This window comes from Colossoma macropomum, unplaced genomic scaffold, assembly GCF_904425465.1.
Source record: "Colossoma macropomum unplaced genomic scaffold, Colossoma_macropomum, whole genome shotgun sequence".
Taxonomy (NCBI): domain Eukaryota; kingdom Metazoa; phylum Chordata; class Actinopteri; order Characiformes; family Serrasalmidae; genus Colossoma; species Colossoma macropomum.
The window spans coordinates 857267-870000 of NW_023494810.1; the positions used below are offsets into that span (position 1 = coordinate 857267).

The 12734-nt window shown below is 41.1% G+C and overlaps 1 protein-coding gene across 1 annotated transcript in view; it reads left to right on the top strand.

The window, feature by feature from the left end:
* ephb2b (eph receptor B2b) overlaps window positions 1-12734 on the top strand; it is a 279294-nt gene that overhangs the window by 171685 nt on the left and 94875 nt on the right. Inside the window, exon 4 of the mRNA XM_036559359.1 lies at window positions 8398-8553. Coding sequence (XP_036415252.1) covers window positions 8398-8553 — 156 coding nt within the window. The remainder of the gene's footprint in view (window positions 1-8397; window positions 8554-12734) is intronic.

A 12734-nucleotide genomic window follows, 5' to 3' on the forward strand; every position in this document is an offset into this window, starting at 1 on the left:
CAATACGATGTTATATACTTCATAAACATCTGGTGTCAACTCATACCAACACAATATGCTCATAAATACTCATATAACACTCATGTAGTATTAAATATGTTATAGATCATGCGTAGATCACGAAATCCCTGTTTAATAAAGTGTTACTATCTCTGCTGTCTCTAAAAATGGGTGGACAAATTTCATTCTTTAAAAAGGCTGTTTTTAGCTATGCAACATACTTTAGTATATTTTTAAAGATAACAGTAAAGTGAAGACGGAGAGCTCAGGAGGAAAAGCTGTTGTACTTTTCAGCCGTATAAATATACATAAAAACAGCCAGAAATTGTGAGATGCCCAGTCTTTTTGTTGTCTGTTGGGATTTTAAAAGTTTTCTCATGTATTCGAAGCTCTAGTGGACATTGTTTCAGCTTGGGACCATCTGGAAGCAAGTAGTCAGACTTTTAAGGTCAGACTCCAGCTCCGAGGCTCAAATTCAGGCATGGAGACCCCATATGCTGAGGACGCTGCTGCTGTGGGTGAAGCCCATGTCCATGTTTGTTTTCGCACTTGAGGCACTGATTGTGTGTTGAAGTCTTTTCAGGGTAAGGCACAGTGCAGACACTGTGTACCTGAACCCCTTACTCTACATATTTTGAGGTTTTTCCTGCTCCCAACACATCTAATCCATCTACTCAGATAATTATAAGACCATCCTGAGGGTGAAGTGTGTCTGTTAGAGCAGAGAAAAGGCTTAAGTGTGCAAGGCAGGAGTCCACCACTGGCCTGTGATGGTCCCTTTCCATTGATAGACGAGGGATACAGTACTGTGTAGTATCAGGGCTGCAGTAAGTAACCATAAACCTACAAAGGACACTTATATGGACAGTGTTTCTGAGAAAATGGCCGATCGGAGTATCGGAGTACAAGGCAGGTTGACCGAATAAATCTCCAGAGTCTAAACCACAACTACTTTCTTCTATATTCCATTATAGATTTTTTCTTTAAAAATCCTTCCTTTGCCTTGTTGCAGCTTCGTCTTTGGTCTTCTCTCAAGCAGCTACACAAGGGGCCACAGGGGATGCTATTCCAACCAGACTGAAGAAGCTCAATATATGCCCGCACTACACCGACAGAAAACATAAATCTGGACATTTTAAAAATACATCACTCCTCTGTGTCTCCTTTTTTGTTGTTTTTCAGTTTTTGACATAATTTGAAAGTGTCTGTTGCTCTTTACATTACATCTGGTTACACTGACTTACACTAAAAGTAGTCAGCAGTTCACCGTATTACACATATGTGAATCATAAGAGATGTCAAGATACATATCAAGATGTAATTACATGAGTAAAAACTATAGTTGATACATGTATCTGTTTACAAAAGTTATACTGCTATAATCCATCTGTACCATGAACACAATACCAGCTGGTACATTATTGTTACATGCATTGTTGATGAGTAACTACACACAGTATCTGTATATCTATCTGTCTATCTATCTATCTATCTATATATATATCTATATATATCTATATATATATATATATATATATATATATATATATATATATATACATTTTAAATCAAATATATACATTTTAAATCAAAACTTTTAAATCAAAACAATGGGATCTAACTGCTCACCATGTGGCCATGAGGGACAGGGATGCAGCCTCACTTCCTGCGCTAAAACGCAGGGGCGTGGCTAAAATAAAGCTCCGCCCATGGAGGAAAACGTGGGACAGCATTAATTATAATTGCTGTTTTTCTTTTCTTTTGGAAATAAGTTCATACATCTGGATCAACGTCACTATTTCTATTTATTCTTAGGTACAAATGTTAAGCATTTCAGTTTTAACAAACTTTAAGATCAAAATGTCCTCAAAATTATGAAAAACACATTTAATCAAACTTTTGCCTGGTGCTGTAGACCACCCTCTCACTCCCTCTCACCCCCTCTCACCCCCTCTCACCCCCTCTCACCCTCTCTCACCCCCTCTCACTCCCTCTCACCCTTTCTCACCCCCTCTCACCCGCTCTCACCCCCTCTCACCCTCTCTCACCCCCTCTCACCCTCTCTCACCCTCTCTCACCCCCTCTCACCCCCTCTCACCTCCTCTCACCCCCTCTCACCCTCTCTCACCCCCTCTCACCCCCTCTCACCCTCTCACTCCCTCTCACCCTCTCTCACCCCTCTCACCCCCTCTCACCCTCTCTCACCCCATCTCACTCCCTCTCACCCCCTCTCACCCTCTCTCACCCTCTCACTCCCTCTCACCCTCTCTCTCCCCCTCTCACCCCCTCTCACCCCCTCTCTGCCCCTCTCACCCTCTCACTCCTTCTCACTCCCTCTCACCCTCTCACTCTCTCTCTTTGTGCACGTGTGTAATTTGCTCTGGATGCTCTGTTTTCCCTCCTCTGGCTCAGCGCCACCGCTGAGTTCCATGGCCGCGCTGTCGAGGGGTTTCCGAATTCTCTGAGGTTTCGTCCACTCTGAAGTCCACACTTCATCCACTGGCTCTACTGACACTTTACCTTGAACATGGGAGCCTCATATTTCACTTTATTCACCGCTCTTTTGCCCATAAATCATAAGAGAAGAAAAACATGTCAGGACTAATATGAGTTGAAGTGCTTTATCGCTTCGGCGCTGTATATTTTTTTTCTCTGGGACGTTTTCAGACGTTTATTAAAGCCTTCTTATCCACAATCGGATTCTGGTGATGAATATTTAGCCGCGCTTTTAAACCGAGAAGTGCCAAGGAGAAGCCTTCACCAGACGCCTGTCAGGCAGAGAGCTCCTACTGGAGGCTTTATGACAACGTGGATGTGGGAAAGAGTGAGTTTGTTTATATTCTTTAGAGAGAGAGAGAGAGAGAGAGAGAGAGAGAGAGAGAGAGAGAGAGAGAGAGACAGAGAGGGAGAGAGGGAGAGAGAGGGAGAATGTTCTGTTTAACCAATATATGTGTGTGTGTGTGTGTGTGTGTGTGTGTGTGTGTGTGTGTGTGTGTGTGTGTGTGAAAGAGAAAGTGGTTTTGAAAGCACTTTTGCTCTTGTGGTTCATGTAAGTGTTGAAATGGAATAGAGTGGAATGGAAAGAGCGAGAGACCTTGAGAGACAGCAGGTGAGAGGAAGTAGGGGATTCTGTCTGGCCTGTTCCTCCTGCTTATCCTGATATACCAGATAAATATAAAAAACCTGATGATATATGTAATTTGTAACAAGTAATACATGGATCTTTCTACTGAACTGGTTCAGAGTGGCTCGTTTCCCTTTTGACTGACTGAGAATTCAGACTAAAATCTGTTTGCTTTTAATGACAGAGACAAAACAAATGATTGAACATCCCATTTTGTCATAACAAAAAAAAATCATAACAAACTTTGTCAAATGTTTCAGTAGTGACTGTTTCGGCAGTGACAATTTCAAGCATAACCTGAAAATGCTGATCAATACATTACTAGAAAAAACAGCTTTAAACAGCTGTGCGCACATAAAATTAGAATATTTTCATTAAAACACAAAAAAGTTTACTTCATTGCAGAAAATATGTGTTTCGGTAGTGACAATTCTTAATGTACGCAATCGTCACTGAGTTTCAGACTTTGGGACTCATTTACTTCAAGGCAATGGGATCTATCTGCTCACCATGTGGACATGAGGGACAGGGATGCAGCCTCACTTCCTGTTTTAAAATACAGAAGTGTGGCTAAAATAAGGCTTTTCCTGTGGAGTAAAACTGTGTTTCGGTAGTGACATGAAAACTTGTGCCACATTTAAATGAAGTTTTTTATTAAAAACTTCAGATAGAAGATAAAAGAGGATAAACTGAATATTTTCCAGTTAAAAGGCTTAACTTCTGTTTCAGTAATTCACCATTTTCACAGTAGTTTTTTTTTTTTTTCAATTAAACATTTTTGTCTTCAATAATGTTGTTTTTTTTGTTTTTTTTTTGAAAACTCCAGCATTTTAAAATTTTAGCTGTTTTTCGTGATTGGACCAATAGACGTGATATAAAATTACATGGAATAAAATCTGACCTCAATTACACAAACAAACATTAAACCTCTTTTTTTTTCTTTTACTATAGCAGCAAAATGTGTTTTCTAATATTCTGTTTTAAGCCTCAGTAGTATTTTGATCATTGAGGAAAGAATAGCTTATTCTGGTTGCTCTAGCTGATTGTGCTAACTGCCCCACTTGTTTGTACTGTTATGAGTGAATGGATAGACTTCATCACCACCCGCATTGCAACTAAAGATTATTTGAAGAGTTCATTTCCAAAAAACAGATTTTTCCACTTTAATATCAATAATATTATTTAACTTTATTGACTTTTTAATCAGAATTTTGTTTTCTGCCAAAAGCAGAAAACTTCAATGATCATTTCCTGTTTCAGAGTTAAAGCCATGTGATAGATAAAAGTTTTCTTTAAGGTCAATATTTAACATCTTTACCATAAAACAAGCAGGTAAAGCTCTGAAAACTGAACACAAACAGCCATTAATGATCATCTATAAGATCAGAGCTCTGAAGATCCTCAGTGCTGTGCCCCCTGACCCAGATACTGCGCTCTGATTGGCTGAACAGATTCATCGAGTTCTGCTTGAGTCTGACAGTTTCTGCTGTAAAACATGAACTTGCAGTGCCTTAACAATGACCAATCACGGCTTTTGTGACAAAATGCATTCAGGGTTCAGAATGAGCTACATGTTAAGAACAACTCACGACACTCAGCTTGTTTTTTTAAAGATTGTTATCGTTTTTGCAATATATATTTTTTTTAATTGATAAATTATTAGCAAAAGATGTTTGTTTTAAATGTTAGTGTATCCAGCTTTCTTCGGTTCTTTCTTCAGCTGCTTCTGTCGTCCATCAGTTTGCACAACAAATGGTATTTTTTTTTTTTTTTATGGTGCAGTGAGAAGCAACAAAAGACATATTGCCCCCTGCCAGTCCTGTAGTGTACTGCATTCACCGAAAACATTGGAGAACATTACAGAGCACATAGGGAACGTTTTACAGTTTATTTTCAGTAAGAAATGTGTTTGCAATGGAAATCTATCAACATTTTTTAAAAAAAATAATTGACTTTGTTGACTAATAATCGCCACCCCCCCCACCGAGTACACAAAGTGGTAGTTGTTCACAATCGCTGATGCTGAGTTAAGGAGCTGAACTGCACAATCGTTTTGTCGGAAATTCCTCGTTATTGTTTTATCGCCTACAGAGCAGCTTTACAGGTTTAGCAGCAGCAGGCTGGACCTTGACCGGAGCTGCTCTCTCTCCAAATAAACCAGTTACTAGACATTTTCCTTGGCCCTGTCGCCACGCGGCCCGGCCGGTGATCGCCAGCTAAGACGATGGAGGACGAAGTGTGTGTGCTTTATTGCTCCGAACAGGCCTGGAACACTGAGCACATGCAGTAAGCATGCGAGGCATGGAGGGGAGGAGCCTGTGAGGAGCCTGTGAGGGATTGTAAGGAGTTTTTCGGGAGGTTTCAGAAGGTTTAGCTGGACCAGCCGCTCCCCTCTGCTTCCACAGCCAGATGTATTCAGGCCTTGCTGACTGTGGCCTGATCTGATCTCTCTGCTCTCAGACCTTCAGGGCGTCACTCGTTCTCTCTCACTCTCTCACTTTCTCCACGAGGTCTGAGAGAACTTACATTTCTCTTTCTCTGTCTTTCTTGTTTGCTTTTCTCTCTTTCTCTGCCTTTCACGCTCTTTGACTTTCTCTGCCTCATTCTCCCCGTTTCTCCTGTTCTCTTTCCATTTCTCCTTTTCTCTCTCTCTCTCTTTCTCTCTGTTCTCGCTTTCTTCCTCTGTCTCTCACTCTTACCCTTTGTCTCGTTCTTTTTACCCCTCTCTCTCTTTCTCTCTTGCTCACTCTTTCTCCTCCTCTCTTCCCTCTTTACCTCTTTCTGTTTTCCTTTCTTTCTCTTTCTTGCTCTCTGTACTCTCTCTCTTTTGTTCTCTGTATTTCCTTTTCTTGCTCCTGTACTTCCTTTTTCTCTTTCTCTCTTTCTCCCTTCTTTTTTCACACTCTAACTTTCCCTCGATCTCTCACTTTTTCTCTCTATCATTCTCTTTTCTATTTCTTTCTCTCTCCCTCTATCCTTTTCTCTTTCTCTCATTCTCTCTTTTTCCTCTTCTTATTCTTTCTGTCTCTCGCTCTCTCTCTTTTCTTGTTTGTCTATTCTCTTGTTTTCTCTCTCTGTCTTATCCTTTGTCCTTCTTTCTTTATTTCTTTCTTTCTTTCTCTGGCTCTTTTTTCTCTCTCTTACTACTTCTCTGTCTCTGTCACGTTCTCACTTTCTCTCTATTATTTTTTCCGTTCTTTCTTTCTTTCTTTCTTTCTTTCGTTCTGTCTCTTTCTCAATGTTTGTCTTTCTCTTTTATTCTCTGTCTCTCACTCTCTTGCTTCTCTTATTTTCTCTGTCTCGGTCTTATCCTTTATGTCTTCTCTGTTTTTCTTTCCTTCTCCCGTCTTTCTGTCTTTCTTTCTTTCTTTCTTTCAGTCTCTCTCTCACTCTCTCTCTCTCTCTGTCTCTTTTTTCTCTTATCGCTTCTCTCTATCTCTCTCACGTTCTCACTTTCTCTCTCTATTATTCTTTTCATTACTTACATTCTCTCTCTCTCTCTCTCTCTCTCTCTCTCTCTCTCTCTCTCTCTCTCTCTCTCTCTCTCTCCCCCTCCCCCTCTCTCTCTCTCAGTGTTCAGGGATGCTCTGCCTTTCCGAGGCAGCAGTGTGTCACCTCATTCCTGCGGTTGGAAAGAGCTGTTTTTGTTTGTTATTGAGAAAATAATGGAGTCTCTCAGGGTTCAGAGCTCTGTGTGAACCGCTAACAGGAGCCAGGCTACTGTTAACCCTTAGAGGAGATTACAGAGCAGGTCATACTATGTTAATTATATCACCGGTAGCTGATTCAGAAAAAACAAATCGGTACGTTTTTGCTGTGTTTTAGTTATTTGTTGACACTGAAACAGACAGAAATAGTCAGAAAGTCAGGATTGGGCCTGAATTTAAATGAAAGTGAATGTAATGCTTTATGTAAATGCGTCATCATGTTTCAGTCATACAGCACCGCAGCAGTGCCGCGTAAGGGTTAAACTCAGAGAGTTACCTGAAGACGTCTCCCTCCCAGCTCAGCTTTTTTGCGCAGAGCAATAAAACACAGCAGTTGACCCAGTGCCCAGCAGGTGCAATGCATTCTGGGAGGCCTTCCAGGGCCGAGAGCGATGGGGGTGTCCGAGGTGGAGATAAAAGCCCTCGGTGAAAGAGAGAAAGGGAGAAGGAGTCACACTCATCTGTTCAGTAAACACTACGGCTCAGCCAAACGCTGAGCTTCAGGCCAAAGAGTTATGATTCATCCCTCCATCCATATCTCTCTCTTTATCTCTCCCCTTCTTTTGCTATCTCTCTCTGTCCTGCTCTTAATGTCTCTCTCTCCCTCTCTACCTCTATATCTCTCTGTCACTCTCTGTCTGCCTCCTTCTCTATCTGTGTATCTCTCTCAGTCTGACTGCCTGTCTTTCAATGCACCACCAACAACAACAACAATAATAATGATAATATTAATGATATAATAGTTTATTTCTATTTCCTACAAAGTTTAGAAGGTTATATGTCATCATTATTATATTATTGTTACAATATATATATATATATATATATATATATATATATATATATATATATATATGTATATCTCACTGCTGTCGGAAGAAAACCTGATATGTCCTTTTTTTGTTATTTTTCAGCTTTTGACATAATTTGAAAATGCCTGTTGGTCTTTACATTGTGTGTACATTTCACAATAATTGGACTAAAAGAAACGGCTCAAAATCACTTGGAAAAAATTCTGGTTCCATTGACTTACATTAAAAGCAAAGTATGTTTTTTCCTTCTCCTGTAAAGTTACCATTTTGGAGATGCGAGATTTTGTTCCGACAGCAGCGAATTATAAATGTATCTATACCTTTGTGTTTTTTTATTGTATTTATTAGTGTTAAGTGTTGTTAGTGTTTATTTCTATTGTGTATGAATACATTATTATTATTATTATTATTATTATTATTATTATTAGTAGTAGTAGTAGTAGTAGTATCTCTCTCTCTCTCTCTCTCTCTCTCTCTCTCTCTCTCTCTCTCTCTCTCCCTCCAGCCCAGTTTTCCTGTGAGAGAGGACACTTGTGACAGAATCTCACAGGAAGTGCTAATGTGTCAGCAGAGAGATCAGGGTTTGAATAATTCAGCCCAAACTCTGAGCGGCTGCTTTAAAAAGCTCTTCAGTTTGACTCCGGTGGCTCCTGATTTCCTTGGCATGTCTGAGCCCTTTGGCAGCCGTGTAGCACTGAAGGGTTTAAACTGTGCTCGTTTCTCATCTCTCCGTTTCTCTCCCTCTGTGTTTCAGCGTGCCTGTCGGGTTACTTTAAGCCGGCTCAGGGCGACGAGGCCTGCCTGCAGTGTCCCATCAACAGCCGCACCACGAACGACGGAGCAACCAACTGCGTCTGCCGCAACGGCTACTACCGCACCGACTCTGACCCCATCCAGATGCCCTGCACCAGTACGTCACCTCACAGTCACACCCTCAGCTCTCCCAGGAGACGCTGAGACCTACAGTCAGCTTTACTTAACCCTTTAAGCCTGTCATCAGTGATCCACTCAGTCTTTGTCTACCTAACCATCCACTAGAAGACTTGGACTAAGGTCTAACACCCTCTCACACCTAAAGACGATATCAGCGTAGTCACAGACTAATTCTGCAAACACAGGGGATCCTGCAGGGTCACTATTTGCAAGACTGCAGCTAGATTTTTGAGATGATTACCCATCATGCACCTGGTGGAAATTTACAAGCAGAGAAACCATTTCCTTCTCCACTCTGTAGTGGCTCTAATGGGAAGATACACTGGCTGGGAATGATCAGCTAAGTTCACTGCAGAATCGTATATTCCAGCAGATCAACACCCAGAATTTATAATTAACCTGTAAAATGTGCTTATTTTTTATTAAACATAAGGATTGTTGATTGTGTGTTATAAACTAAACCATAAAAAAACTAACAAACGAAATAAGAAACTGCAGAGCAAAGAGATGCTTCTTCAGTAAAGCCATTCTTAACGTCCTCTGATCATTTCATCACATCACTGTTACACTCAGTGAACCTGAAATAGTAAAACAAACAGGTTACTTTGTCAAGTTAAAATGATTATTGTTTTAAAGTGGAGCAGATTCACCTCCATGCTGCCATTATTGTTTATTGTTCGATGCCGTGCGTGTTTCTAAAGGAAGCGTATCCACGTTATGCAACCAAGTTCGATTGAATACTTTCCAGTTTGAAGAAGCGAAAGAAGAATGTCACGTCTCACTGCCTCCCATTGGTTCATTTTAATATGCAAAAGTATGCAAGTTTTCGTCAAATTATGTTTTCTAAGTGACAGTAATTTAATTATATTGACTAAAACTCTGTTTCAGTAGTGATATAGAAAAATGGGACAGCATTTTTTATTTATTTATTTTTTTACTTAAAATCATTATAAATCTGAATGTTTCAGCTTCGCTTTAAAAGACATCAAAAAAAAAAACCCTGTACAAAAATTTAAGTATAATTTTCACAAGTTGAAATTTTTGGGGTTAGGGTTTGGAACAGCCACCTTTCAGTAGAAAGCTCGCTATAAATAATAATTATGTTGCTGCTGTTGGAAGAAAACCTCGTATGTCCACTTTTGTCATTTTTCAGTTTTTGACATAATTTGAAAATACCTGTCGCTCTTTACATTGTCTGTAAATTTCATGATGAATGGACCAAATGAAACGGCTCAAAATCACTTGGAAAAAATTCTGGTTCCATTGACTTACATTAAAAGTACAGTATGTTTTTCCCTTCTCCTGTAAAGTTACCGTTTTGGAGATACAACGTTTTCTTCTGACAACAGTGAAATATGTATATTTAACTTATTACTATCTCAATTAATGCCTTGGGTCTAAATAGATCATAACATAATCCTTGTAAATATCTAAGGTCTGAATACCTTTTTATTGTGAACTAATTCAGTAAAACGGTCCACGCAGTGCCTGATCATAGCTACAGGGTCAGCATTCGTAACCTCACACATGGCGCATGACTACAGCAGCTCTTTCCCTTCAGATGAGCCCTGACCTCCATCTCAGACAGCAGCCTAAATCTCCGCTGCACTGACTGTCTCTGCTGATCCTCTCTGCTCTCAGAGCGGTCAGGGTTACAGGCCAGTAGAGCGGGCCGCGGCCTTTTGTAGAAACAGCAGAGGCCAAGGCTGCAGAAGGCACCAAAGCTACTCCTGCTATTGTATGTGCCATGTATTTATTTCTTTCTGAAAGCGATGGCACAGCGAGCACGGAGGAGGAGGAGGAGGAGGAGAGAGCGAATGAGCAAGACAAAGCGAGGCAGAAAGAAAGGAAGCAGAAGAGAAAGGACGATCGTTGGAGCCTTTAGACAAAAAGCTATTAGCATAAGGCCGGCCTGGGAGCAGAGCAGCTGTTGTGAATAAGAAAGAATCAGAAAAGCAGCGTCACGTCACGGAGCCGCCGCTCAGCGGGCTCCTCTCTGATTAAAGGCTGGAAAAGGAGCACATCTGAAAGCCCAGAGCAGCTTAAGGCGCCTGTTAGCGCCCGCTAACCCGGGAACGCACTGTTTACGAATAGCTTTGCGTGCCATAGAGGAGCTAAAGCGGTTTTCGCATTTCGCCTTTAGGACTTCAGGACGCTCCGCGATTAAAAAGGCCCGTAAACGACTGATCAATTGGGTTTTTTTTCCTTTTTTCCTCTTTAAAGAGTGAGGGGGCGGGGGATTGCTTCTTGATTATCTCATTAGCCCCCAGAGAACCGCCCACAGTAATTAGAAGCACATGCCAGTTAAAGATAAACACGGGGTATTGTTTGTTTTAGTCGGGCTGTCAGTCAAACGCAGCTCTCAGAGGCCCTCAGTGTGAACTACTCACTCTGCTTCAGACTGACTTCTCATAGCAGACTGTTTTAGCTCTCTCTCTCTCTCTCTCTCTCTCTCTCTGTCTCTCTCTCTCCTCTCTCTCTCTCTGTCTCTCTCTCTCTCTGTCTCTCTCTCCTCTCTCTCCTTTCTCTCCTCTCTCTCTCTCTCTGTCTCTCTCTCCTCTCTCTCCTTTCTCTCCTCTCTCTCTCTGTCTCTCTCTCCTCTCTTTCCTCTCTCTCTCTGTCTCTCTCTCACTCTCTTTCTTTCTTTCTCTCTTCCTCTCTCTCTCTCTCTCTCTCTCTCTCTGTCTCTGACTCTCACTCTCTCTCTCACTTTCTTTCTCTCTTTCTCTCTCCCTCTCTCTTTCTTTCTTTCTCTCTCTCTTTCTCTCTCTCTTTCTCTCTCCCTCTCTCTCTTTCTTCCTTTCTTTCTCTCTTTCTCTCTTCCTCTCCCTCTCTCTCTCTCTGTCTCTCTCTCTTTTTCTTTCTTCCACTTTCCCACTCTATCTTTGATATTCACTGTCCCCATCTCTCTCTGTTTTTCCTTCTCTTTTTCTCTTCACTTCTTCCTTGTTCCTGCCTGTTCCTCTCTATATCTCTTTTCCTCTTCCCTCCTTAACTTTCCCTCCTCTCTCTTCCATCTCACATTCCTTCTCTGTTGTTCTCTTTTTCTTTCTCTTTCCCTCACTCTCTCACATATTCCCTCTTTACTCCCTTTCTGTCTTCCTCATTGCTCATTCCCTCCTTTTCTCTTCATGTCTGTTTCTCTTTTCCTGCTCTCTCTCTCTTTCCTCCTTTCAGAGTCCCTCCCTCTGTTTCTCTGTCTCTTTTTCTCTTCTCTTGCTTTCTCTCTCTTTCCCTTTCTTGTTCCTTGTTTCCTTGTTCTTTTCTCTCTTTCTCTTTTTCTCTCCCCATTCTTTTTTTTTCTCTTTCTCTTGTTTTCTCTCCCTCTCTCCCTCTTTCTCTTCCCTTTCCTTTCCTCTCTCTTTTGGTCTTTTTCTCTTTCTTCTTTTTTTCTCCTCTTCTCTCTCTTTTACTTACCTCCTTTCTTGTTCCCTCCCTCTCCCTCTCTCCCTCTCTCTCTCTCTTTAGGGGTTTTTTTCATAGTCGTAAATGTGACACACCCCTCAGTATGAGGCTTTAGCCTGCAGTGAACAGTGAGCCGGTATTTCCGGTCTTTAATTGGTGGAGCCGTGTGATGTTGGTTTGATGTAAACTGGCATTTCAACCCTGTAATTTTAACGTTTAAAGTTCAATGCACTTTGTGTTGTTTTCACTTAGAGCTCTTATGAATTGACTCTGGGAAAAGCGTTCGACTATAGTTCAGCCAGAAATCAGTGAAACGTTGCTTCTTTAGTTCTGAACTGTAGCTAAAAGGCTAATGAAACTAACCAGTAACCCGTTAGCATCGTGCAAACTGCCCAAACCATCACACACCTGCCTCACAGTGAGTGGAGCTGTGAAATGATCTCAAACAGACTCGTTTATGGGGCTTCTGATAATTTATGATACGCTGCCAATTTTTCCATTTTGTAATGTTTATAAATCTGCATTGGTATCAGCATCAGCAGGTATGTACATAAAACATGTCAGACATCGATCCACAGTTACAGTATGGGTCTCTACACTAGCGGTCAGTGGCTGGGTTTACATCAAACGTTTCGCAAATGATATGAACATTTATGAAATTTCGGCAGAAAAAAACTGAATTCAAGTCGTGTTTCTATCCACTACAGTTCCGCAAAGAAACTTAAGATGATGCCTGTCATGATTATTTGCTGC